General features: G+C 57.7%; 3 protein-coding genes across 3 annotated transcripts in view; 1 reads left to right on the top strand and 2 right to left on the bottom strand.

The window, feature by feature from the left end:
- Nucleotides 1-26,005, bottom strand: part of LOC311202930 (butyrophilin subfamily 1 member A1-like) — a gene marked incomplete at both ends in the record, with an annotated part of 517,675 nt that overhangs the window by 346,035 nt on the left and 145,635 nt on the right. The window lies entirely within an intron of this gene.
- Nucleotides 891-5,154, top strand: LOC311202851 (ADP-ribosylhydrolase ARH1-like; the record flags this gene model as incomplete). The annotated part of the gene is made up of 7 exons (XM_084277501.1): nt 891-901; nt 983-1,206; nt 2,047-2,145; nt 2,231-2,336; nt 3,517-3,596; nt 3,668-3,851; nt 4,533-5,154. The coding sequence occupies 7 exons, from the start codon at nt 891-893 to the stop codon at nt 4,903-4,905; spliced, it is 1,077 nt and encodes a 358-aa protein (XP_084133627.1). The 3' UTR covers nt 4,906-5,154.
- LOC311202852 (class I histocompatibility antigen, F10 alpha chain-like) lies at nt 13,463-16,431 on the bottom strand (the record flags this gene model as incomplete). Its single annotated transcript, XM_084277502.1, has 7 exons — nt 13,463-13,706; nt 13,885-13,958; nt 14,117-14,221; nt 14,303-14,575; nt 14,652-14,927; nt 15,612-15,875; nt 16,338-16,431. The coding sequence occupies 6 exons, from the start codon at nt 16,429-16,431 to the stop codon at nt 13,918-13,920; spliced, it is 1,053 nt and encodes a 350-aa protein (XP_084133628.1). The 3' UTR covers nt 13,463-13,706; nt 13,885-13,917.

Consider the following 26,005-nt stretch of genomic DNA (forward strand, 5'->3'; position numbering starts at 1 on the left):
GGGCCTTCTGGGGGGTGGGGGCCCAGCGACGCTGCCCCCGCTTCCCTCCCCCTCCCCGGCCGTGCTGGCCCATGGTGGCCCTGGAGGCTGCTGGCAGCCGGGGGGTGCTGGGGGGGCCTCTGTGCCAGGGGGTGCCACACGGCCGGGACAGCGACTGGACGGGGACCAGCGCTGGGGGGGCTGGGGGGGCTGGCGCGTGCCCCCCCCGTGCTGGCCTGGGGGAATGCTGAGCCCCCCACTCTGGCCTGTGCCACCTCCTGTCCCCCATTGTACCTGGGGGAGCTGGGACCTTTGGGGGGTCCTGGGGGGGGCTGGGAAGGATCTCTGGGGGTCAGCAGGGACAGGGTTGGGGGTGTCCAGCCCCACCCTGGATGTGACCCACAGACCGACCCTCTCGCTGCCATGAGCCACTTTATTAATTAACCAAACCCCTTAATTGGCTGGGAGCGGGGCCCAATCCGGGGGGATGGGAGGGGTGGATTGGGGTGGGGGGGGGGTGTCTCACCCAAAACTGTGGCCCAGGGGAATAAATCTGGGACATTTCTCTGTGGGGATGAACCTTGGTTCTGCTCCCCCACCCCCTCCAGGGCTCGCTGAGACCACCCCCAGCCCCCCTCCTCCCCCTCCAATTCGGGGGCTCCTTGGGGTACCCCCAGCCCTTTGCATTCTGCCACCCTCTCCTCGTCCCTCTGGGTCCCCCCACCAAGACCCCCTGCCCCCTCGCAGTTCAGTCTGGGGACTTCTTCCCTTCCCAGCACCCCTCCTGGGCTCCCTCCCCTCCCACTCCCAAAGCTACGGGGACCCCCCTTGTGTCCCCCCACTCCCAGGGACACCCTCACCCTCCTGGCGCTGGCCCTGTGCCTGAACCCTGAGGGGCACCCGGTCCCGCCATGGAGGAGACGTGAGTGTCCCAGGGAGGGGGGTGGGGGTGGGCCCTGGTGTCCCCCCACATCTGAGCCCCCCCTGAAGCCCCTCCCTGCAGCGTCCCTTCGCTGGAAGCCTACGAAGCCGCCATGGTGCTGAGCGGGGTGGGGGACGCGCTGGGCTACCGGGGGGGTCTCTGGGAGTACTGCACCTCCGGAGCCCAGATCCACGCCGAACTGGCTGAACTGGGGGGGCTGGGGGCCATCACCCTCGAGCCCCCACAGTGGCCCGTCAGCGATGACACCGTCCTGCACCTTGCGACTGCCGAGGGCCTGGCCACAGGTTGTGCCCCCCACTGCACCCCTCAGATGCAGGGGGGGGTCCCCAGTGTACCCCAGGGATGGGGGAGGTGTGGGGGGGGCTGTACAGGGTGGGATCTGGGGGTTCCTCAGAGCTTGGGGGGAATTTTATGGGGGGGAATCTCACCATAGCACCCCACAGATGCAGGGGAGGGTCCCCAATGTAACCCAGGGATGGGGGGGCATAGGGGGGCATACCCCTGGGATGTATTGGGTGGGGACTGAGGGTTCCTCAGAACTTGGGGGGATGTTTATGGGGGGGATCTCACCATTGCACCCCACAGATGAAGGGGATGGTCCCCAATGTAACCCAGGGATGGGAGGCGGGGGGGTAGGGGGCTGTACGGGGGGGGTTGGGGGTTCCTCAGAGCTTGGGGGATTTTTATGGGGGGGAATCTCACCATAGGCCCCCACAGATACAGGGGAGGGTCCCCAGTGTACCCCAGGGATGGGGGGGGGGGATTCCCTGCTGTACATGGAGGTCTTGGGGGGACCTTATTTCTTCGGGGGATTTCTGAAGGGGGGGGGGCAGGTCACCATTATCACCCTGCCCCAAACTGGGAGGGGCTTTTAGGTGCCCCCAACCACCCCCTGAGGGGTGGGGGCTCCAGAGAGTCTCTGAATGTTCCCCCAAAACCCCAATGGGGTGTTCCCCATCTGCCCTTTCCTGGGGGTGGGTTCTATTGTACCCCAAAGCTTTGGGGGGTCATTGGGGGGTGGGGAGGAATCAGTGGGGGGTGTGCCCACATGTCCCTGCATTCGAGGGGTCCGGGGGAGGGCTGTGGGTGCCCCCGCCCAGAGGGGCCTCACGCCGTGCCCCCAGGGCTGGAGGGGGAAGCCCTGCTGCAGGAGCTGGCTCAGCGCTATGTGGCCGCCATGAGCGACATGGAGGGCCGCAAGCCGGGCCCCACCAGTATCCTGGGTGAGTGGGGGGCCGGGGGGGGCCGGGGGGGTCAGGTCAGGGGGTCTCACGGCCCCAACCCTTCTCCCCAATCCCCCCCCGCCAGGCACCTCGCAGCTGCGGCCTGGGGAGCCGGCGGGGTACCGCATCCCCTTCAACCCCACGGGCAGCGGGTGCGGGGCCGCCATGCGGAGCCTGGCCATAGGCCTCAGGTGGGGCGGGGGGCACAGGGGTTGGGGGGTTCAGGGCTGGGGGCAGGGACGTAGTGGGGGACAGGAGTTGGGGGGGGTGTGAGGGCTGGGGCAGGGACATGGGGGCACAGGGGTTGGGGGTTCAGGGCTGGGGCGGGGACGTGGGGGTACAGGGAGGTGGGGGGGGTGTGAGGGCTGGGACGGGGACATGGTGGGGGACGGGGTTCAGGAAGGGGTCAGGGCTGGGTGGGGACATGGGTGGGCACAGGGGCTCAGGGAGGGGAGGGGTATCAGGGCTGAGGTTGGGGATATGGGGGGGCACAAAGGGTTCGGGAAGGGTCTGGGTGGGGACATGGGGATTTGGGGAGGGATCAGGGCTGGGGGGGACATGGGGGGCACAAAGGGTTGGGGAGTGTCTGGGCAGGGACATGGGGGTACAGGGGACTTGGGGAGGGGTCAGAGCTGAGGGTGAGGACATGGGGGGACAAAAAGGCTTGGGGAGGGTGAGGGCGGGGACGTGGGGGAACGGGGTCAGGGAGGGGTCAGGGCTGGGGCGGGGACATGGGTGGGCACAGGGGGTTGGGGAGGGTCTGGGCAGGGACATGGGGGTACAGAAGGTTGGGGGGGTTCAGGGCTGGGGGTGGACATGGGGGTGAAGGGATTTTTGGGGAGGGTTAGGTGCGGGGACATGGGTGGGCACAGGGGGTTGGATGGGGTCAAGGCTGGGGTCAGGGACATGGGGGGCACAAAGGGTTTGGGGAGGATCTGGGTGGGGACATGGGGGCACACGGGGCTCGGGGAGGGGAGGGGTGTCCGGGCTGGGGGTGGGGATATGGGGGGGCATAGGGGGCTTGGGGAGGGGCTGTCAGGGCTTGGGGAGGTTTCACGGCGGGGACAGGGGTCGGGGGTGGAAGGGCTGGGGGAGGTTACAGGCGGTCACAGGGATGGGGGTGAGCGGCTGGACAAGAGGACATGGGGACACGGAGGGGGGGACATGGGGGTGTCAGAGTTGGGGGGTGGGGATATGAGGGTGTCAGGCTGGGGTAGGGGCCATGGGGTGGACGGGGCGTACAGGAGTGTGGGGGATGGGCCATGGGGGGAGGGGCAAATGGGGGACCAGAACATCAGGGCCAAGGGGGCGGGGGGGGCAGCATCGGGACGGGGGTCCCGGCCCGGGGGGCACAGGGTGGTGCCGGTGTAGGTACCCGCACGCCCGGGAGCTGCCGACGCTGATCCGGGTGAGCATCGAGAGTGGGCGCATGACCCACCACCACCCCACAGGTGGGTGCCAGGCAGGAGGGGGCAGGGCAGGGGGACACGCTGCAGCCCCTCTGAAAGCCCCATCCACACAGGGTACCTCGGGGCACTGGCGGTGGCTCTTTTTGGGGCGCTGGGGGCTCGGGGGGAGCCCCCGGAGCGTTGGGGGGCTGAGCTGATGCGGGTCCTGCCCCTGGCCTGGGACTACGTGGAAAGTGCCGGGGTGGCTGTGGGGGACAATGCTGAGGCCTGGCCCTTCTTCAGGGATGCCTGGCACCGGTGAGGGGGCACTGGGAGGGTTCGCTGGGGTCACTGGGAGCACTGGGAGGGGGTGGTGGGGGTACCGGGAGGGGCTCAGCGGGTTGCTGACATCACCCATTGCCACAAGGCTCTCTCCCAGTCCTGGCAGCGCAGTGCACTGGTGTCACTGTGCTGTGCCAGAGCCTCGATGTCCCCAGTGTCCTCTGCCCCACTGTCACTGGTGTCACTGTGCTGTGCCAGAGCCTCGATGTCCCCAGTGTCCCCTGCCCCACGGTCACTGGTGTCACTGCCGACCCTGGTGCCCAGTCAATCTGCAGGGTCACCAGTGCCCACTGTGTCCCTGCTGCCCCCGGTGCCCCCAGGATGTCCCCAGTGTCCCCAAGATCCCTCCAGTGTCCCCAAGATCCCTCCAGTGTTGCCACCCTCAACACTGGAAGCGTGTCTGAGGAGGGCTGAACACCCCCGCTGCCCCCAGTGTCCCCAGTATCCCCAGTGCTCTTGGTTTCCCTGCTGTGACCGGTGTCCCCACTGCATCCACCGCTCCGGTGTCACCAGTGACCCCAGTGACACTACATCCCCGCTGACTCCAGTTCCCCCATTCCCCCGCTGTCCCTGCTGCCCCCAATCCCCCCACGTCCCTGCTGCCCCCCGGCATTCCCAGGGCCCCCAGTGCTCCCAGTGACCTCCATGTCCCCGCAGGTACCTGGAGTCCCGGGGCCTTCTGGAGGGCGGTGGCCCAGCGACGCTGCCCCCCCTGCCCTCCCCGGCCGAGCGGGACGCAGCGTACCTGGGCTGGGCACTGCAGGGGTGGCCGGGGTGCAGCGGCCACGATGCGCCCATGGTGGCCCTGGAGGCGTTGCTGGCAGCCGGGGGGTGCTGGGGGGACCTCTGTGCCAGGGGGGTGCTGCACGGCGGGGACAGCGACTCGACGGGGACCATCGCCGCGGGGTGCTGGGGGCTGCGCTGGGGGCTGGCCCGGGTCCCCCCCGGGCTGCACCGCTGCCTCGAGCACCGCGGGCGGCTGCGCGATGCTGCCCACCGCCTCCACACGCTGGCCTGGGGGGGATGCTGAGCCCCCCCCACCCCAACTCTGGCCTGTGCCACCTCCTGTCCCCTGGCCAGGGAAACACCATTGTACCCCGGGGGGAGCTGGGACTGTTGTGGGGTCCTGAAGGGGTCCCAAACAGCCCTGGGAGATCCTAGGGGCAAGCAATGCCCTTCAAGGGCTCAAAGAAGCCCTGGAGACCACCACAGCCCCATCCTGCTGGCCCTACTTCCCTCCACTCTTAGAGACCCCAGAATCTCCCCAAAGAGCCTTGGGCACCCCCACAGTAAAAAAGCATCTTCCCAAATCACTGTCTGTCCAGATTTGTGTCCTGCACCTCCTGTCCTGTCACTGCCATGGCTGAGATGTCACATGGGCAGACCTCCTGCAGCCAAACCTTCTCTAGGCTGGTCAGTTCTGGCTGACCAGCTTCTCCAAGAGGCATTCAGACATGGAGCAGCTCAGGGGCCCTTCACTGGGTTCTCACTGTCGCTCAGTCTCCTGGTAGCCCAGAACTTGGGCCCCGTGTTCAAAGGGTGGGCTCATCATCATCATCAGTGATGGGTGGAGAGGAAGGAGCCCACAAGCCCTGCAGGTGCCACCCGGGATGGTAGAAGACTCTTCTGGTGGCTTCTTGTGGGCACCTTAGTGGGCACCACAGCCTGAAGGTCTTTTGAAAGACAAAGTGCTGGGCCCCCAGGGCTCAGCATCCAGAGGGGTGGACCCTGTGGTTAATCACCCCAAAGGTGGTGTGCCCAAGGGGTCTTGGAGTCAAGGGATCCCAAAGAGATGGTGGCCCAGCACTGTTAAACACTACAGTGGTGATGGGCCCCTCTGGAGGTTGGATGCTGGGGTTTCCCAGCCCATGGCTGATGGGTTCCCAGGCAATTACTCCAAGGCAGGATGATAATCCCATGACAAGGATATCCAAAGCACGTGACATTGTGCTCAGGGACCAGTTGGACATTGGAGGGTGCCAGGCTGGGAGCTGGAGGAGCTTGTTGGAGAGTCAAAATTGAAAGATCACCCCAGAATGAGTAACTCAGTGTCAGGTGAGATGTGTCTCACTGGGGAGTCTTTGGTGTCACCCCACCTGTGTCTCACTGGGGAGTCTTTGGTGTCACCCCATCTGTGTCATCACCTGAGGGACCCCCCATGGGACACCCCCTTCCCCCGGGACTCCACCCCCCCCCTCCCCCAACCCTCCCCCGGAGGTCACTGAGTGCAGCCAGAAGCAATAAAGGAGATTTGATGTGTGGATGGGGCTTGTTGGGGGCTATTGGGGGGGTAAAGTGGGGAGGGTGCAGCTGGGGAGGAAGGGGGGCCTGGGTGGGATTCAGGGGGGAGGAGGTAAAGGGGAGGGGGGCAGCTGGGGAGGAAGGGGGGGCCTGTAGGAAGCGGGGTTGGGGCTTTGGGGTGTTGGGGGTTCCTGGGGGAGGAGAATCCCCAGGGGTTGTTGGTGGGATGTGTGAATCTTTGCGGGAATGTTGGGTTTCGGGGGGCTGGTTGGGAGGCTGCCCCATTTCCCCCCCCCCTCCTCCCGCAGCGGCAGAGGGGCCTGGGGATGGGGGTCAGATCGCAAGGGCTTTGCTGCTCCTTCTTCCTCCTCTTCCTCCCGGTCTTTGGTGGTGGGGGGGGGTGTCCCGTGGGGGATCCCTCAGGTGATGACACAGGTCTCCCTGCGAGGGAAGCTGCGGCGCTGCTGGCTGAGGCCTCGCTCCAGGCTGAGCATCCTCCTCCTGCGCCCTGCAGGGAGGGGCAGAGGGGGTCGGACACCCCGCCCACCATCATCCACCCCCTCGGGACTCTCACGTCCCCTCGCGCCAGTCCAGCTCCCGCACCAGCCGGTCCCACGGGTTCACCCGGGACACCAGTTCCTCCAGTAGCAGCTGCTCCTGCTGGCACCAGACAGATGATTTCAGCCAGTCTGGGCAGGCGCATCTCTGCCCCAGCGCTGATCACCCCAAGGCGGGTGCGAACTATTCAGTCCCCCCTTTAGTTCCCAACATCCTACAAGTAGAAACCGGATGGCTTCAGTTCGTCCTCCAGCACCTCCACACACCCCCGCCGGCACTCACACAACTCACGGATGCTCCACAGTGGCCCCAAAACACCCTCACGTCCCGCTCGCATTCGCATTCCCCTGCCTATCCCGCCTCTTCCCGCCGGGATCCGCTGCTCCCGGCTCCGGGAAACCGGCGGAGAGCTCCGCACCGAGCACTCCCAGCAGCCCGTGCGCGCCCCGCTGCTCTCGATTTGCATGGACACGCCCCTCTCCAGCCGCTGCTCTGGCCGGCGTCCTCCCCTCTGCACACGGACAAAAGCCCTACAGAGACGGTCCAGAAGCCGCCTGGCCAGAAGCTGCCTTGTCAGCCATCGGATCAGGGACCCACTTGGTCTCTACACTCACCGCTCCCATCCACACCTCCCACCCAACTCCCCCAGAAATCACTGTCTCCTGAGGAATCGGTTGGCAGCATTTGTTGGGATGTGCCCCAGGCTCAGGGATGCGTTTATCCACTGAGAGCAAGGCTGGGCACAGAGCAGAAGGAGTTTGGATGGCGACCATTGAAAGTGGGCAGCTTCCTTGAAAATTCACCTGGGAAACACAACCCCCCGTTTGGGTCGAGCGATGGCCGCTTCCTAAAGAAAAACTTGCCCACTTCCAGGATTGAATAGAGGAGCAACTGGCCAAGGGACACATCCAGCCCTCCACAAGCCCGTGGAACTCGCCTATTTTTACCATCCCTGAACAGGACGGGAGATGGCGCTTGGTGCACGAGGTAAGAAAAGTCAGTGAAGTGATGGAAGATGCGGGAGCTTCGCAGCCCCGTCTGCCACCTCCAAACGTGAGACCTAAAAATTGGGACGTTTGGGTTGTTTTTTCACTATTCCCCTACACCCTGATGATTATGAGAAATTTGCCTTTTCAGTCCCTACTGTAAACAAAACTGAACCCATGGAAAGGTGTCATTGGGTGGTGCTCCCACAAGGCATGAAAAATTCACCCACTGTGTGCCAGGCTTATGTAGCCTGGGCACTTGCTCCAGTACGAAGAGCCCATCCTGATCTCATCTTTTATCATCACATGGATGAGGTACTGATTGTGGGAACAAACTTGGACATTGACAGTTTGATTCATGAGTTGACAGGGCATTTGGAAAGCAAGGGGTTACAGATTGCTCCAGAGAAAATTCAAAAGAAGCCAGTGTGGAAATCTCTGGGGTGGCAGATTGATAAAAGTACCGTAACACCCCAAAGGATTGAGATCCCAGCTGAGGTCAGCACGTTAAATGATGCTCAAAAGCTGCTTGGAGATACTAACTGGGTTAGACCATTGTGTGGCACTACGAATAGGGAACTGGAACCTGTAGTAGCATTGCTAAAGGGAGGAGGTGGTGCAGGAGCACCCAGAATCCTGTCAGAAGAAGCTAAAAAGGCCCTGGAAGCCATTAGTAACAAAATCAAAAATACATATACCCATGGATGGGATGCTGAGTGGGACATAGGAGTCACAGTCGTTAATCAAACAGAACATGTGTTTGCTATTATAATGCAGTGGACTAATGACAAAGATCCCTTAAGGCTGTTAGAATGGGTGTTCCTGCCCATGCAGCCAAAGGGAACTGTAACTCTGTGTTTGGAGGCGACAGCCCAGGTCAGTGTAAAAGGCCACAATCACGTAGTAGAAACTGCAGGAACAGAACCCACATTTATTGTTGTTCCATCAGCAGCAGAGGGTTTAGCTTGGGCCTTGAGGAACAGCACTGCCCTGCAAATAGCTTTATTAGACCACGCAGGGGAAGTGAAAGTGCATTACCCACCACACAGAATCTCTACAGCAGCACAGAACTGTCCAACAGAAGAAAAGCCCTTGTTGTCTGGGTGTGCGGTTCGGGGTGTTCCAGTGTTCACTGATGCAGGGGGAAGAGCTCAGAAGGCTGCGATTCCATGGCAGGAGCATGGGAAATGGCAGGATTTGACATTCAAAGGAGCCCAAGCCTCAGTCAGCAGCTGGAGCTGCAGGCGGTTGTGAGAGTGTGTGACAAGCGGAAAGCCGAACCGGTTCCTCTGGTCTGTGACTCCCTGTGTGTGGTGGGAATAGTGACCCGAATGGAACGGGCACTATTGAAAGGGGTTTCAGATGAGAGATTATATAGATTGTTTAAGGAATTCTGGCTCCTCCTGTCTAACCAACAGCATCAGTTCTTTATTACCCATATTGGCAGCCACTAACTCAGGGTCTGGCAGAGGCAGTCAGAGAGCGGACAGGTTGGCAGCACCAGCGTGGGCTGCTCCCTCAGCAGAGCGCTGTGCACAGGCTCGGAGATCACAGGAATCCTTTCATCAGTCTGCCAGGGAGCTTCAACAACAACACCACCTGTCAGTTGCTGAGGCTAAAGGGCTTGTACAGTCGTGCCTGGACTGTCAGCAGTTCACCAGTGGCCTTGCCCCTGGTGTCAATCCTCGTGGCACAGCCCCACTAGAAGTCTGGCAAATGGACGTTACACACCTCCCAGAATTTGGTGGGCAAAAGTATGTCCATGTTTGTCTAGATCCCTTTTCTCTGGCAGTGTAGGGCTATTGCACAAACGGGGGAATCCAGTAAACATGTCGAACGCCACGTGTGCTCTGCCACAGCAGCTTTTGTGGTACCCCCTGAAATCAAAACCGACAACGGCCCAGGATATAGAGCACAGGCAACACAAACCTTCTTCCAGTTATGGGGCATTCCCCATGTCACAGGGACACCACATTCGCTCACAGGCCAGGCCATGGTGGAATGTATGAATCACAAACAAAAAGGGGGAGAGAAGGACATCTCTGGAGCTGATCGACTAAACAATATTTAAGTCTGCCACAGGACAGTTTGGTACCTCCAATGGTGAAGCATGGAGTAGGTTTGAAAGGAGGTTTGGAAGGGGTCAAAGAAAGTCAGTGTCAGGTGTTAGTAAGAAATGAAGTTACAGGTACTAACTTGGGGAAGGAGATCTGCCTGTGTCATTACAGATGCGGGAACCAAGTGGGGACCAGCCAAGAGGATGAAGCTGTGGATCCAGAAGAAAGCAAGTCTGCATGAACCAGGATGGGATCCTGATCCCAGGAACTGAACTCAAGTGTTCCAAGTGCAGACACAGTGGACTTGAGTTTTGTTATGGGAAATATTGAACTATTTAACAGTCTTTGAAATATGCCTGAAAATGAGTGAAATAGTGACTTCCCCACAGCCTAAGGTCACTGACAATAATGGCTGCCTGTACCAGAAGAGAAGCTGCTGTTACCTACACCCAGACACTCCTGACACTCCTGACTGGCAAAGCAAACAAATACAACAGCAAAGGTAGCTGAGGCTACGGATGTGGATTCTGTGAGACCTGCCCCCTCACAGAATCCTGCAGCAACTGATTTCCTGTCACTGGCTCACGGACACGGGTGTCAAGATTCTGATGGCACGTGCTGCAGGAACCTGTCTGGCCACTCTCAGTCCATTCATGCCAGCATTCAGAAATTAATAGATCAAACACAAAAGATACATCAAGAAAATGGACTCTTTGGATTGGACAATTGGTTTCATGGGTGGGGAATGTCAGGATGGGTATTGTCACTGGCCAGAACCGGATTGCTGATTTTAGCAGTTGTAGTGGTTGTCTTACTCTTCCTGCCATGTTTGTTGAGCTTTCTGCAAAGGGCCCTGCAGAGATCTCTACGGGCAGTTTCTGTAACACAAATACAACAAGGGGGAATTGTCAGGGAAGACAGCAGGCCTGGCAGTGGCCTAGCTCTCTTCACCCAAAACATAGGCCCTGACAACATCCTCGTGTGCCCATGAGACAGGACAAGTTACTCATGCTGAGAGGAACTTAATAATCACATTCCCAAAACACAGCGGCCTTGATGACAGGGGTACAGGCTGCCCTAAACCAAGGAGTTTTGATGGGAAGAACTTGGGAGTAACGGAACATGTCAAGAACCAGCCATAATAAGATGGTCACACAGCCGGTGTGCGGATGCTTTTAGCCATCAAAGGTAAACTAAGGATATTTAGCGATAAGATGGGTTATCAGAACTCGTTATAATCACTAACCAATCAGTGGGGTGTGAACAGTGTGTGTAACCAATTAGCAGTTTTTCAGCTTGCCACGTTTGCAGTAACAAATGTCTCTAATCTGTGGGATTTCACCCAATAAACGGCTTCACCTGAAATTCATATCGAATTGGGTGTTGCTCTCTGCTGGTCTTCACAGGGGTGGAGCACAGAAATAGTGGGGGACATGGAAAAACAGTGTGGAGGGCATGGGACATGGCAGGGACTGTGGGGACACAGTGGGGACATGGCAGGGGGGGCATGGGGACACAGATGTAGTGGGGAGGGTATGGGGACATGGTGGGATCAAGGTAGGACTGCATTGGGAGGGCAGGGGGTACTGAGGGAGAGTGCGCAGGGTGTCACCTCTGTCCCCCCAGAGAGTGTCCCTGGAGTTGTGCCCTGGAGAGGTGCTGGTGGTGGTGCCCTCCTGGGGACAGGGAAGATCACCCTGGTGTCCCTGGTCCTGTGCCTGCAACCACCGAGGACCAGGAGGGTGCTACTGGACTGTCACCCCATCCCTGACTGCCAGCACGCCTACCTGCACGGCCAGGTGCTGCCACCACCCCTCACACGATGTCCCCAACAGGTTCAAACTGCCACCTGCTGCCACATCCCATCACCAATGGGTCCCCACTGCCATCCGGTGTCACCACCCATCCCTACCATGACTCACCAGCACACCATGTCAATAACTGTCCTCAGTGCATCCCCAGATATCCCTGCCATGCCCATAGGACATCCCCATCATGTCCCTGCCATGTCCCCAGCCATCACCACCATGTCCCAAACACATCCCTGCTGTGTCCCCAGATGTCTCCCCCACATGCCCAGCTGCATCCCCATTGTGTTCCCATCCCTATCATGTCCCTGCCATGTCACCACTGCATCCCTGCTGTGTCCTCAGTTTTCCCTTCCATGTCCCTGCCAAGTCCCCTGCTATGTCCCCTGCAGTGAGGGGGGATAGAAATATAGACACTTTATTTATCTATCTATCTATCTATCTATCTATCTATCTATCTATCTATCTATCTATCTATCTATTTATAAAGCACCTATTGACAAACATTCTTTGGATCCACTCTGACAGCAGAGGGAAGAACAGGAGTCAGCCTGTCAGTCCCTCAGCGCTGCTGCTTCCAACCGATTTAAAACCAAACCAGACCAAGAGGCACAAGACTTTGCTGCCAGCTCGCTCGGCTGGTGTTTAATGCTGCTGCTCCCTCAGGGTAGCAGTACTGCCACACCCATCCCCACCATCTCCTTGCCACATCCCTGCCGTGTTCCCAGCCCTGTCCCACCTGTGTCCCCATCACATCCCCTCCCATATCCTCACCGTATCCCCCCTGGCATCCCTGCCGTGTCCCCAGCCATCCCCTCTGCTGCATGTGGCTGCCATCCCCCAGGAGCTGCTGCTCTTCTCCCGCTCGCTCCACACAGCATCGTGTATGGACCGGAGAGCTGGAGCTGGGAACAGGTGACAGTGGCAGCCACCCAGGTGGATGCCCACACTGTTATCACCCACCTGCCCTGGGGCTATATCACAGGAAGGAGGTCACCCCCAATCTCATTGCCCCTGTGTCCCCAGTCTGACCCCCATCTCACACAGAGGTGGGCGAGCTGGGGATACAGATCTCGGGGGACAGTTGCAGGAGGTGGCCCTAATTCAGGCCCTGGTGACGGATTCTTGTGTCCACTGTCCTTTGCTCCAGGAGGCTTCACTGCCTCGATTCTGGTGCATCATTAACCTTGATGCATGACCTGGGCGATGGCTGAAGTGCTCAGGTCAGGTCCACCCTCCATCATGAGCCCAGCTGTCCATGGTGTCTCAGCCCCCATGTCCCACAGGCCCATGGAACTACGAACAGCTCACGACGACCTTCACAGTCCAGGTCTACCTGAGCATCTCCAGTTTTAGCCACCTGGTGTCCTTGGTCCTTGTCTTGATGCTCTCCAGGGACACAGTTCTTGGACACCTACGTGACAGGGGTCTGCACAGGCAGCAATGTCCAGGCCCAGCTGCCTGGCTGTGACTGCTGCAGCTCTCCATGAAGGAACACAGATGGAGAGAGACTTTTATCAAGACCTGGAGTGGCAGGACAAGGGCCATGGTTTGCTACTGAAAGAGGGGAGATTGAGGTCTGCTTGTAGATCCACAGCCCAGGGAAGTGCTCTGGGTCTCTGCCAAAATGGTGGGGACTCTTCTGAGAGCAAAAGCCAGTGTCCAACAGAGAAAATCTCTCCCAAGATTCATGATGCATCCACACAAACAGAAGTGGTAAGGAAGGAGACTGCAGTACAGGCAGGAGGTGTTGGTGAGTGCTTGCACCCTTCTCCTGCCGAAAAGGTAAGTGCCTGCACAAGGTGGGCACAGGGTGATGATCGGTGGCATCAGGTGCCCGAGCTTCAGAGAAGAAAAATAAGATGAAAAAAGACCTCTGGGGACCAAGACTAAGGTAGTTCAGTAAGGCAAAAGCAAAAGCCATGTGGAGAAGGAAAGGAAAAACAAAAGAATTATTCACTATTTCCCATCATCAGGAGATGCCCAGAAACATATCCCAGGCAGCCGGGCTTCAGTACACGCAGCGGCTGCTCCAGAACACAAGCATGGTCAGTAACAAACCATGTGCTGGCGCAGTGTGGTCAGCTCTCTGCAGGCAGCTCCCAGCCTCTCCAGCTGGTGAGACCACAAGGGCCACATCCAGCTGCCCCGGTTGCTCATGGAGCAGTAAGACTGTGATCACTGCAAGGATGGGAGGAAGAGACAGTGTCACACAGGGAAAAGTCCCTGATCCCCACCCTTTGCTATGGTGGTCTCAGTGTCCCCAACCAGCAGCCCAGTGTCGCTCTGACCATGGGTCTCAAGGGGGAGCACAGAGAACTGGGCCTGCCCCATCCACCCTCCCAGTCCCATGTCATACCTTTGGCCAAGCTGCCAGAGCTCCCATCCATGCCTATGGAGCAGAAACAGCCGTGAGCTGCCACCTCGTGCTGGCTGTGGGCACAGTGCACATAAGAGAAGAGGGGAAGAGGCATCAGCATCCACTGCACTTTACCCTCAGGCTCAGGGGCTCTACAGAGAACTGCGGCTTGTGCCCACAGCCCCTGCCAATCCCCTGGGCTCTTCCTTCCTCCCACACCCTGGAGCTTTACCCGATCTGTGCTTCCAGATGATGAATCCAGTGATGGCAATGACAGCCAGGATGGCAAGGGGAACAACCACCCACAGCACGATGGATGATGAGTTGGACTCTGACTCTGGGGATGAACAGGGTGGTGAGGAGGGGAAAGGGAAGCCCCCTGCCCACTCTTTCACGTACCCAAGGCCACCAGACTCACCCCACGCAAAGACCCCTGGCTCAGCCAGGCTGGCGTGCTCCACACGGCACCGGTACTTGTCCTGCTCCCCAGGAGGGGCCTCGATGGACACCCAGGTGTAGTAGGTGCCGTCGCTGTTGGGCACGATGCTGCCCCGCTGGGTCTCCTGGTCCCTGACCTCACCGTCCTTCAGCCAGCTGATGGTGATGGGCCGTGGGTAGAAGCCGTAAGCACGGCAGTGCAAGGTCAGGATCCCCTGGGTCTCCTTCTTCGACACTCGGACCGTGGGGGGCTCTGGGGAGGGGGTGGCAGTGAGGGCTGGCACACACATCCACGCTGGCCCCTCCCCAGGGTCCCCATCTCCCCTCACCTTTCCTCTCCAGAACAGCCTGCCCGTAGCTCACATATTTCCGCAACGACTCAGGGCAGATGTTCTCCAGGTAGTGCTTCCTGCGCTCAGCTTCAGTCCCGTCTGCCTCCCAGTTCCTCTTGGTGATTTGTGCTGCTGCATCTGCCGCAGTGAACGTCATCGTGTCCATGTCGAAGGCAATGAAGTCCCTCCCATCGTAGGCAATTTGCTGATACCCCCTAATGCTGCCATCCTCCAGGAGGTCACAGCCGTACATCTCCTGCCGTGTGTGAGCCCCTGAAACATGACCAGAGATATGGGGCTGAGGGGCTGCTGCAGCCCTGGGCCTTCAGTGGGGTAAGGCCCCCTGACAGCACCCCCTACTCCAGCCCTGTGTGAGCCCCAAGGGAATTGGGCACTGACACAAGAGCTGCCCCCACCCTGCCCAGGGCCCACAGCACTCGGGGTGTCACACAGAGCTGTGACACAGACCCTCTGTGCCCAGGGCATGGGTGGGCTGGCACCCAGCCCCATGGCACCCTGGGACAGCAAGAGGATGGGACAGGGTCCTGACTGTTGTGGGGGCAGGGACAGGACATGGGATGGGTTGAGGGAGCCCCTCTGGCTCTGGGGTGGGGAATAGAAAGCACTATAGGAATGGGAGGGGGGAGGCTGGAACACGGTGTAGGAGCCCCTCTATGTTTGGGGGTCTCCACTGCAACAGGGATGGTGAGGGGTGGGACGTGACAGCCAGGCTTGGGAAGGGGTGCTGGGCACTGGGCTGGGGTGGGTTGTGCTGAGTTTGGGGGGCCTCCCCAGCTCTGGGACAAGGGACCCTCTCGCACTGGGAACCTGCTGACAGTGGCACCGGGCAGGACAGGGTGGGCACAGGCCAGGGCAGTATCATGGGGTAGGGAAGGATCTTCTGAGGGGGGTGGGAGCTCTCCCCTCCCACAGAGCCCCAGCCCAGCCCACACTCACTCCCGCTCTGGTTGTAGCGCTTCTGCTGTGTGGCCAGGTTCACATGGAATATCTGCTGCCAGTTCTGTCCAATCCGGGTCTGCCGGTCCCAGTACTGCTGGTCCAGGTTGTTCTTCATCCAGTCTGCCCGGGGCACCGTCCTCCTTGTGTCGCTGTCGTAGCGCGAAATGAGGTTCCCATCCACGTACCCCACGGACAAATAGGCAGGGACCCACGGGCTGGGCTCTGACACTGCGACATAGAAGTAGCGCAGGGAGTGGAGCTCTGCGGGGACACGGGGCACAGTGAGGGATAAGGGGCCCCTCGGGGTGGGAGGGATGGGACTGGTGGGGCAGCAAGATGCGTCCAGGAAGGGGTTTCCCTGTCAGGGAAGGGAAGACCGGTGGGTCCCCGGTGTCAGTGACAGGGGGTGGTGGGCAGGGGGGTCCCAAGGCAAAGCAGATGGGAAAGGGCGGGGGAAGGATTGGAGGGGGGAAGGCGAAAGTGGAACAGGGGGGTTGGGAAGGGGGGGGCATCGTTCCAAGGGGGCTCCCGCTGTCCCGTGGGAGGGACCGGGGGGCTCCCTTCACCCCAGGGGAGTTCCCAGTGCCCAGAGAAGGGCAGCCCGGGGTGGTCCTGGTTCTCTGGAGTGGAGGAGGGTCAAGAGGGGTCCCAGCGCCCAGAAAAAAGGGGTCAGGGGGGTCCCGGCACCCAGGGAAAGGGCTCTGGGTCCCCGTCCGCACTCACCGCACGACACCCAGCTGAGAAGCCCCAGCAGGAGCCCCAGACCCAGTGTCCGGCCCGGCCGCAGGCCCGGTCCCGACGCCCGGCCGGGCCCCATCGCTCCGCTCCGGAGTCGAATGACCAAGCCCCGCTCCGGAACAGACCTCCCTGCCAGCCCCGCCCCGAGCCCCGCCATTGGCTGTGCCACTACGCGCCCGCCAATGGCAGCCCGAGGTGCCTCTGACGTCATCAGGCGCTGGGCAAGCTGGCAAGTGAAAGCGAAAGCACCGAAAGCAGCGCGGGGAAGAGGGGCAAAGGGCGGGCACAGCCCTCCCGTAACTTCAGCCCGGGACCCCCTACGGGGCCGCTCAGCCCTCAGCCCCATCCCTGACTCCTCCTCAGGGCCCCAGACCCCCCCCGACGGCCCCACTTCGGCCGTATCCCCCAGCCTGGGGTCACCCCTCGGCCCCCCCAAGTTGCGGTTCCTCCCCCCGCCCCAGCCCGGCCCCGCTCTCGGCCCCTTCCCCCGGGCTCTGAACCCTCCAAAAGCCGCAATCAAAACTCAGCAGCCTCGGGGGCTGTTCCGCAGGGACCCTTTATTGCAGCGCCAGGCAGACAGGGCGGCATCGCTCCTCCAGTGTCTGCGCCCTGTAAACAAACCCTCCCCCTCTGGACACACACTGACCACACACAGGGGATAGAACATGTAAGAAAAGGCCGGGGGTATGCAAATTATTCACAGAAACGCATTTACAGAAGCTGCTGCCAGATAGTGTGTGCCCAGAGACACTCTGGGGGGCTTCAGGGATGAAGGCTGGACGTCTTCCTCCCCCTCACAGAATCCTCTTCACGGTTTCCTCCGGAGTTTCTAAAACACATTCCTGGGCTCAAAACCAGCACAAACTCGTAAGTGACCCTGTTTAGCTCAAAGATAAACTCTGTCTCTTAAATTGGCCATTGGTCTCAGTAATTATTCCTCCCCTATCTTCACCTTGGTATCTTCAAGGCTGTTCCCCTGTTAGGGTTAAACTGTGTCGCTGCTCTAAGGAACCAGCTCACGCAGCTACAGTCGGATTCTACTACAATCCAAAACAAATCTATTCTTAACACACAGCTACTGTCTGTTCTCATATTACAGTTATATTCATTCATTCATTGTCTCTCAAGCTACATCTACATTAATCTCTTCAGCATTCCTACATTTCATTGAATCATTCCCCCCTTTTCATTACCCTTACAAATTCTTTTGTAATCTCAAAGGATTCTCTCTTGGTTTGGTGATTTTGAAAAGTATTTACCTGCCTCTTCTTGATGTCTTCATTTCATTTGTCCTTCAATCTTCATATGTTCTAGCGGTCTGTTTACAACACCACAAAGAACATTGAATCCCCACACAAGAAATTAAAACTAAGATACTTCTCATAAGAACAAATGAGAAAAGTCATTTGAGCCAGGCAAAGTTTGGGAGCCAGGAAGGAAGTTTATTCCAAACCTCTTTAAATCCCCATGATGTATCAACATGAGCTACTTGGTAAAGAATGTTTCTTTGTTCCCACATATTACCTAAATCTGCTTAATTTTCCTTTCCTCGATTTCTATCTGCACAACAGCTTTGGCTTGTTGCCATGCACACACCTCATTCCTTGGCAAGCAGCAGAGCTAATGCAACCCCATTTTGTCTAACTATGGTACTTAAGGAGGAAACTTCTAATTGCAATCTATGGATAGCATCACTGGTGTCCCTTTGGAGCAACTCCGTGCTGGCAGACATATTAACTCCACCTTTTCCAACTCACTTGCTCCAAGCCATGGGAGGAATGCCCTTGCAAAGCCATGAAAAGCAGTTGCCTGTACTACTAGGGGATTTATTCCCCTTTTATATATTTTCCTCCAGTGGGTCCGTAGAATTCCTGCTGGAGGGTGTGAGTGATTAAATATTCAGTCTCCAGGAATTAGGTATCCTAAAGTACATGTTCCTCTCCATTTATGTGGTGACACTTTCCAGGCCTTTCCATCTCCACGTCGCCACCATAATCCTTTAGGAATACAGTCAAATGGAAAAGCTCCTCTCAATCCCTGAACTACAGGGAGCTGACACCCACTTGCTGTGGAAGTGTTTTGAAAAGAAGCTTTTCCTTTCCATGGGTCAAAACACAAACTGCAATTTAGAGCTGTGTAATTCACATTAAAGTCTCCTCATTTTAAGGCACCTGTATCGTTTTTCATTATGATTACAGCTTTTCCCAGACTTTGCAGCTCAAACTTGGAATTGACATTCCTTAATTTGTTCTTCTTACAACTGTATGATGTCGGGATACTTGGCATCACTGTAGCTGTTGACCAGCATAATGTTTTTCCACTGGGAAATTTGACCAGGCAAACACTCCTTCAGTCACTTGAGAACCTACAGCCTCTCCGCTATCTGGAGCCAGGAAATCTTTCTAGGAGTTATAGGGCGAACTCCAATTAGCAGATGCCACTAGTATTCCAAAGAGGGGCAGTTCCATGTTTTCCTTGGGCAGTGCTGTATGTATCCAATGGCCAGATAAGTTCAAAGCTCATCCAGTACCTTGTGTCAGCTGTACATCAGTGAGGAGGCTGATGATGGGCAGCACATGCAATTCAATATGAATTAAGGTGAAGCTGCTTATTGAGAGAAAGCACACAGATTTTACACAACTGTTACTACAAACATGGCAATTAGATGACTGCTAATTGGTTACAAACACTGGTCACACTAAGTGGATTGGTTAGGAAATACAACAGGTTCTGATAAGCATATCCTATACCTGACCATTATTAGTTTCTCTTTGATGTCTGAAACTATCTGCACACCTGCTGTGCCAACCATTCATCATGGCTGGTTCATGACATGTTCCCTTACTCCCAAAGACCTTCCTTCTGCAAGTCAGCATCTCCTAACTGATTTGAGTCCGTCTTTGAGAGCTGTCAGGCAGTTCCTACCATGCTCTTCCCCATCTCACACTTCTCCATCCTCACACAGGATGAGCTGAGATGAGCCGTGTCAGGATCCAGGGTCACCACGTCAGCAGGGACAGGAGGAGCCAGAGCATCATGGGCAGAGCTCAGTGCTGGGCAGGTTTCACCTTGGGCTTTCCCAGCCCCAGGGACAGGGGATGAAGAGGAGAGGCAGGGAGGGAAAGGACCGAGCACCAAGATCCCAGGACAGGACCCCAGGCTGTGCTGGAGCTCAGGGACACTCACCCAGGGCTGCATCCCGTTTCCCTGGAAAGCAAAACCAAGAAGCGATGTGTGACCAGAGGGAGCAACCTCTCACCCCAGGGCTGATCCCACAGGAGCACACAGAGCTCGGGCTGATACCCAGCTCCTCCTTCTTGGGGAGTAGGACCAGACCACCTGGATCCAGCCCTTCCCCTACCAGCCTACCCAGGCTCTCTGGAGCTCAGCCCCAACATCAGGAACCCCCAAAGCCAAGTCCCTGCCGGTGGCTCCTGTGCCAAGAGATTTTGCTGGGGGAAGGGGCCAGAAGGACTCACCCAGCTCTCTGGAAAACAGCAGCACTGGAAAGCAAAGCCGGAGGAAGAGGAGGTCAGGAGAGCAGCTTGCTTCCTCAGCAGGAACAGCTCCAGAGGGTCTCTGGACCTTCTCAGCAGCCAGGCACTCTGGCCGTGCTCCCTGTCCTCCCCCCATACCCCACCGTGTCCTCGGCCCCTTCTCCTTCCCAAAGAGCTTTTTGATGAAGGCAACACGTCCCTCGGGGGCAAACGCACCTTTCCTTCTCCAGAGACAAGCTCCAAGGTCAAGGAGACCAATGTGGAGCCCAATGGAGAGCGCCAGGAGCACACCCAGAGTGACCTTCCAGAAGTGGTCATTGTGGAAAAAGGGAGCTGAAAAACAAACAGATCCACAGGGAAAGGGATGGATTTCCACTCGTGTCTGTGGGGAGAAGGACCAAGAGACCCCCACCCCACACCTCCCAGACCTTGTCCATAGGGAGCCCTGGCCTCAAGGAGACAGAGGCCTCCCGTGCCCCCACACTGCACCCTAATCTCTGCCCAAGCAAGGCAGCCACCCCCCGCCCTGCTCCAGCGCCGCAGGGGCTGGCTGCAGCCGTCGCACCGGAGATGCGCAGGGACGCCTCCTGCTCCTGGTCCAGGCAGCTGTTCCTGACCACACAGGACCAGTTCCCATCTCTGGTCCCCGTCACCACGATGGCGTCTTCAGTGTCAAACAGGCCCCTGGCATCAGGGGAACGTCTCTGGGAGACCGAGGGGACACGGTGCCCGTTGGGGTCTTTCCACAGCACCTCCGGTTGCGGGAACCATCCGGCCGATCGACACAGCACCCGGATGCCTCCGGCCTCGTAACCCTCCAGAGAGAGCTGAGGGCCAGAGCCTATGGCTGGGGAAGAGCGCAGGGTTGGGGTCAGGGAGGGATGGGCTCAGATCCAAGGCCACTACCACATCCCTGATCAGAGCCCTCACAGCTCCCACCAAACCCACCCCAGCCTGTGCAGGAACCACCCAGCGTTGATGCCCAACAGCCCCAGATCTCCCACCAAACCTCCCGGCACAGCAAGACTGAGCTGCCCAGCTTCAGCGCTGTAAGGCAGCATCTGCACCGACCCCTCTTTGTTCAAGAAGCCCCAAGGCTTCCAGACACCGTGCCAGCTCCCCTGGGGCACCGGACGCAAACCTGACACCTCCACATCCACCAAAGCTTCTCCATAGGAGGCACCATCTGTCACAGTGCAGACGTACTGACCATCATCAGAGGGTCTCATCCCAGAGATTTGCAAGTCCAGGCTGCCTCTGGAGAGACCATCTCTGACCAGCTCTGTCCTCCCAACATATTCCTCCATCTGCTCTATGGACAGGTCCTCCCCATATCGGTAGTGGTGCACCGTTTCAGAGACATCTTGACGGATCCACCTGATGTCCCAGCTCTGAATGTCCATGGCTGGGGACAAGTGACACGGCAGCACAACATCCTGCCCCACAGTGACATGGAGAGCATGGTCTGGTCCCACCACTGTGAAGTCAGCTTGGCCATGGAGAAGGACACAGAGACACGGAGATGGTGCCTACGTTAATTGAGGGTGTTGCAGGCCAGGGCTGAGCTTGGCATGAGCTGGGCATGCTCCATGCTGCAGGCATTCCTTTGCCCTCCCATGTTCCAGAGACCCCATAGACTCTGGAGCGGGAGTGGGAGGACTGGAAGGAGATTTCCTGGGAGTGGGAACCTGCTCCAGAAAACGGCCTCCACCCCACCCAGCCCTGCTGTGAGCGACAGTGGCCAAGGGAAAGTGAAAGCATGTGGGCCTGAGCTTCACGCTGGCCTCCCTGCCCCCACAGCAGCTCCTGCCCCACATCTGCCACACTGAGAGAAAGAAAGCCCTCACCAGCCCTGCTGGATCCCTACCTGATCCCAGCTGGAGCATGTGGAGAGTCACCCAGTACCACAGGAGGCCCCCAGAGCTTGACATGACCCACATCTGTGGCCACCCTGGAATGGAGAGAGGGGAAGGGAGGCAGAGGAGGGCCATGGGGGTCACAGCGCCTCAGAGGAGATCTGGTGAAGAAGGGCTGCCCCTGCCCCAAAGAGGCACCAAAATCCCCAGAGCCCCTGCACCAGCACCCCGATGGTGCAAAAAAATGGTGTTCGAGGGCAGGACAGGACTGCAGACAGGTGTCCGGGGCAGCCCCTGCTCTGCCCCATGTCCCCTCTCCAGGAGTTATCCCAAATCTGATAACATCTCAAAATGAAGAGATACTTTTTAAACCCCTGAGAGAAAGAGAAGTTTATCATGAGAATGACACGATCTGTCAGCTGTAGGAGGCATCTGAAAACAGCAGAAATTTGCTTGTTTTACATTTATCACGCTTGGCCAGGATTTGAGGCCCCACCCCAGGCATGAAGCTGAAGTTCTACATCCTCCTACCAAATCCCAGAATCATAAAATAAAGCTTTAAGCAGGCCCCAGGGACAACACAACGAAGGGACCCCAACCCCCTCCCCGTCCCTGCCTGGGTGCCAGTGCTGGAGGTGGCTTTTCCCAGAGCAGTACCTTTCCCAGCAGCCTGTGCTTGGAACAGCACCACGCGAGGTCTGGCACCTCAGGAGGTGTTTTTCCTCCCAAAAAGTGCTGCTGTCCTTGTGTGTGACCACTGTTGCAGAGGGAGTGAGCAAACCCAACCAGACCCTGAGCAACTGTCCATCTGAACCAGGGCCACTGGGTCCATCTCTGGGGGTTTTGGGGTCCTGGGACATTGGCCTGTTCTGGAGGAAAAAGCAGGAGCCCATCAGCCCATCAAGTGTTGGCACAAGCCAGCAGTTGGCTGTTTTTCTCCCCTGTCCCCTCAGGGACCTCAGGTCCCTGGTGCCCAGCACACAGGAACACCCTTTGCTCACACTTGTGCTCTGTGAGTGGAAGCTCATCAAGTCAAGTTACCTTTTGAACCATGAGAGAGACCACGCTCTCCCTGCTCTCCCTGCCCACACACACCACTGAGCCAACTGCCGTGCCAGACCCTGTTTGCCAGCCCTGTTCTCTCACTCCCAAGGGGCAGATCCTGCACCCAGAGGGGCTGGTCCTGTCATCCTTTGCTCCGTCTCCAATGAGTCACGGCTGTGTGTGATCCATGCAGGACATGTCCTGTTGTTTCACCAGCACTCACTGGAGGGGGAAGCTGGGTGCCTCCCTCTCTCTATCTCAGTCTCTCTTTCTCCCTGTGCTTTCTTTTCCCTTGCAGTTCTGGTCTCAGTTTTCCTGCTTTCAGAAAGGGTCCCCTGATGCAATTACCCACTCCAGAGCCTCTTTTCCCTTCCTTCTCCTCCTTTGTTTGGTTAGACATTGGGAAAAAGTTCTTCCTCAAAAGGGTTGTTGGGCACTGGGACAGGCTGCCCAGGGAGGGGGTTGGGTCACCGCCCCCGGGTGTGCTTAACAGATGGGTAGATATGGTGCTCAGGAATATGGGTTAGTAGAGGATGGGTCTGGTTGGACGTGATGTTCTCAAAGGTCTTTTTCAACCTGGTGATTGTGTGGTTTGATGATTTCTGGCTTCTTTCCCCTTCCCTTTGCTCCTTTTTTAGTTCCTGGGGTTGACAGGGTTCTGCCTTTTCCTCCAGAACAGATCAATGTCCTGGGACCCCCAGACCCCCAGAGATGGACCCAGTAGCCCTGGCTCAGGTGGACAGTTCACCAGAGTCTGGTTCGATATGCCCCGGGACGGGATCTCTCGCAGGAAGGAGATGCCCCGTATCCTGCCTTGTGGGGCAGATCCTGACCCCAGGGGGGTGAAACCTGCCCAGCGCTGAGCTCTGCTCCTGATACTCTGGATCCTCCTTTCCCTGCAGACGTGGTGACCCTGGATCCCAACACAGCTCATCCCAAGCTTGTCCTGTCCAAGGATGGCAGAAGTGTGAGATGGGGAAGAGAACCCCAGGATCTGCCCAACACCCCTCAGAGATTTATGTCTTAAGCCTGTGTGCTGGGCCAGGAGAGGTTCGTGGAGGGTTCATGGAGACACTGCTGGGAAGTGGAGGTGAAGGAGGAGGTGGGACGTGATTCAGGGTGGGCTGTAGGGGTGGCCAAGGACTCTGTGAACAGGATGGGGGATATGGAACTGAGCTCTGAAGAAGGGATATGAGGGGTTGAGCACTGGAAAGGTCAGTTTTACTCTTTCACCTCTTCTCCCATTGCCCGGTTCTGTGTCCCCAGCAGATCCTAGGTCTGCCTGGACTGCCCACAGGGGCTGGTGATTTTCATTGATGGTCACAGTGAGGCCGAGATCTTCACTTTCCCACCAGCCTCGTTCAATGGAGAGACCATCTGCCCTGTCTTTTGGGTGGAGACAGAAGGCACTGAACTGTGCCTCAGGGAAACCACCTCATGACCCCCTTCAACCCCCCTCGTAGTCCCACAGAGTCCCTGCTCTTCCGCTGACCCTGCCCACACTCCTCTCTTCAGTGCCGCTGAAGCAATGTCCCCCCAGCTCCAGCCCAGCTCAGGGAGCAGGGGGGCAGTGAGGGGGCTCAGAAGGTTTTCAGCTGGGCTGGAGCTCATTTCCCCACCATTGCTGGCATGTTGTATTCCTGCTGCAGGCAGAGCTGGTAACAGTGTGATGATATAATCATTAGGAGCCATGTGGGGATGTGTAAGCCATGGCCAGGACACGGTTGCTTAACCTGGGTTCCATTGTATCTCCAGCTGTCCCAGCTGTGATCCGTTGGTTGCAGCTCCGGGTCTGTCTGGGATGAACAATATGAAGTCGAATTTTGCAGGTGGGTGGGACAGAAATGTGTTTGGGTTGGTGCCCATACACGGTTAATGGGGGGTCAGGGCTCTGCCTGGCTCTGCTCACAACCCCCCCATGAAGATGAGCCCAAGGACTCATCCAAAGGACACTTTAGTAACAAGTGTCCTTGGGGAGAGCTGAACATCTGAGGAAGAGGAAAGCTCCTGCCCCAGCTGGGGTGAGGGCTGGGGGATGGCCAGAGAGGGATGAAGGCAACAGGAACGGACAGGAACTTGGGGCAGGGAAAGGTGGACAGGGCTAATCATGAGCACCCACCCAATTAATGCACCCCCTGCCCAAACTTGCAAAGAGCATGAAGACCATGCATGCTAATTTAAATATGCTAGACCAGTAGGAGATGATGGAGTAATTACTAAACAATTAGCATCTATTTACCAGGCTTTTCCTAACCCTGTCTCAGGAACAAACAGGGCAGATTGTGTGTGCTGGGTGCTGGCTTTGTGGAATTACCACCCAGCACCCATGTATGCACAGAATAAATCCAGTCCCTCTGCTCTGTGTGTGTGTTGGTGTCCTGTACAGTGGGCCACAAACCAGGTTTTGGGACAGCCATGGGGCTTGCTTGCCAGCACCCTGTGTCACAGAGTCACAGAATCAGAAGGTTGGAAAAGACCTTTAAGACCATCAAGTCCAACCGTTCCCATCCTATGCTAAACCATATCCCTAAGTACCTCATCTACCCTCTTCCCCCTTCGAATCTAGTATAAAGCTAGAGGCTACTTGCTCTACTCTAGCAAGCCTCACTATATCCCCTACCCTTTTCCTACCTAGTTTAAAGCCCTGTCAGTGATGCCTGCCAGCTCGTGAACTAGGATTCTTTTCCCTCTTGGACACAGGTGACACCTGTCTGCAGCCATCAGGCCAGGTGCTGAGTAAACCGCCCCATGATTGAAAAACCCAAACTTCCTAAGGCAACACCAGCCCCTCAGCCACCTATTCAACACCCCTACTTTCTTAGCCCACTTCATGTTCTTCCCTGCCCCAAATGGGATAGAAGAAAACACCACTTGCACTCCCTCTCCCTCAATCAGCCTCCCTAAACCCCTGAAGTCTCTTTTGATACTTCTCAGACTTGTTTGAGAGATTTCATCACTGCCTGCCTGAACAGTGAGTATCTGTGTCATGCTTTTGCCCCAGCTGAGAGCTGAGCACCATGCAGGTGCTTGCTCTTTAAAAGGAAGTGGGTGGAGGAAGTTGCAGGATGAGGGGGTAGGGAAAGGAAAAAACAAAACCAAGAAACCAAAACCCCACGAGTTGGGATAAGGACAGTTTACTAGAATAGCAGAAAGATAAAATATAACAATGATAACAGGACTTTATAACAAAAAAATATATGAAAACGTTGATACACAATGCAGTTTCTCATCGACCCCACCTGGATTAGGTATTTCC

Source organism: Gallinula chloropus (assembly GCF_964237585.1).
Source record: "Gallinula chloropus genome assembly, chromosome: 32".
Lineage (NCBI taxonomy): Eukaryota > Metazoa > Chordata > Aves > Gruiformes > Rallidae > Gallinula > Gallinula chloropus.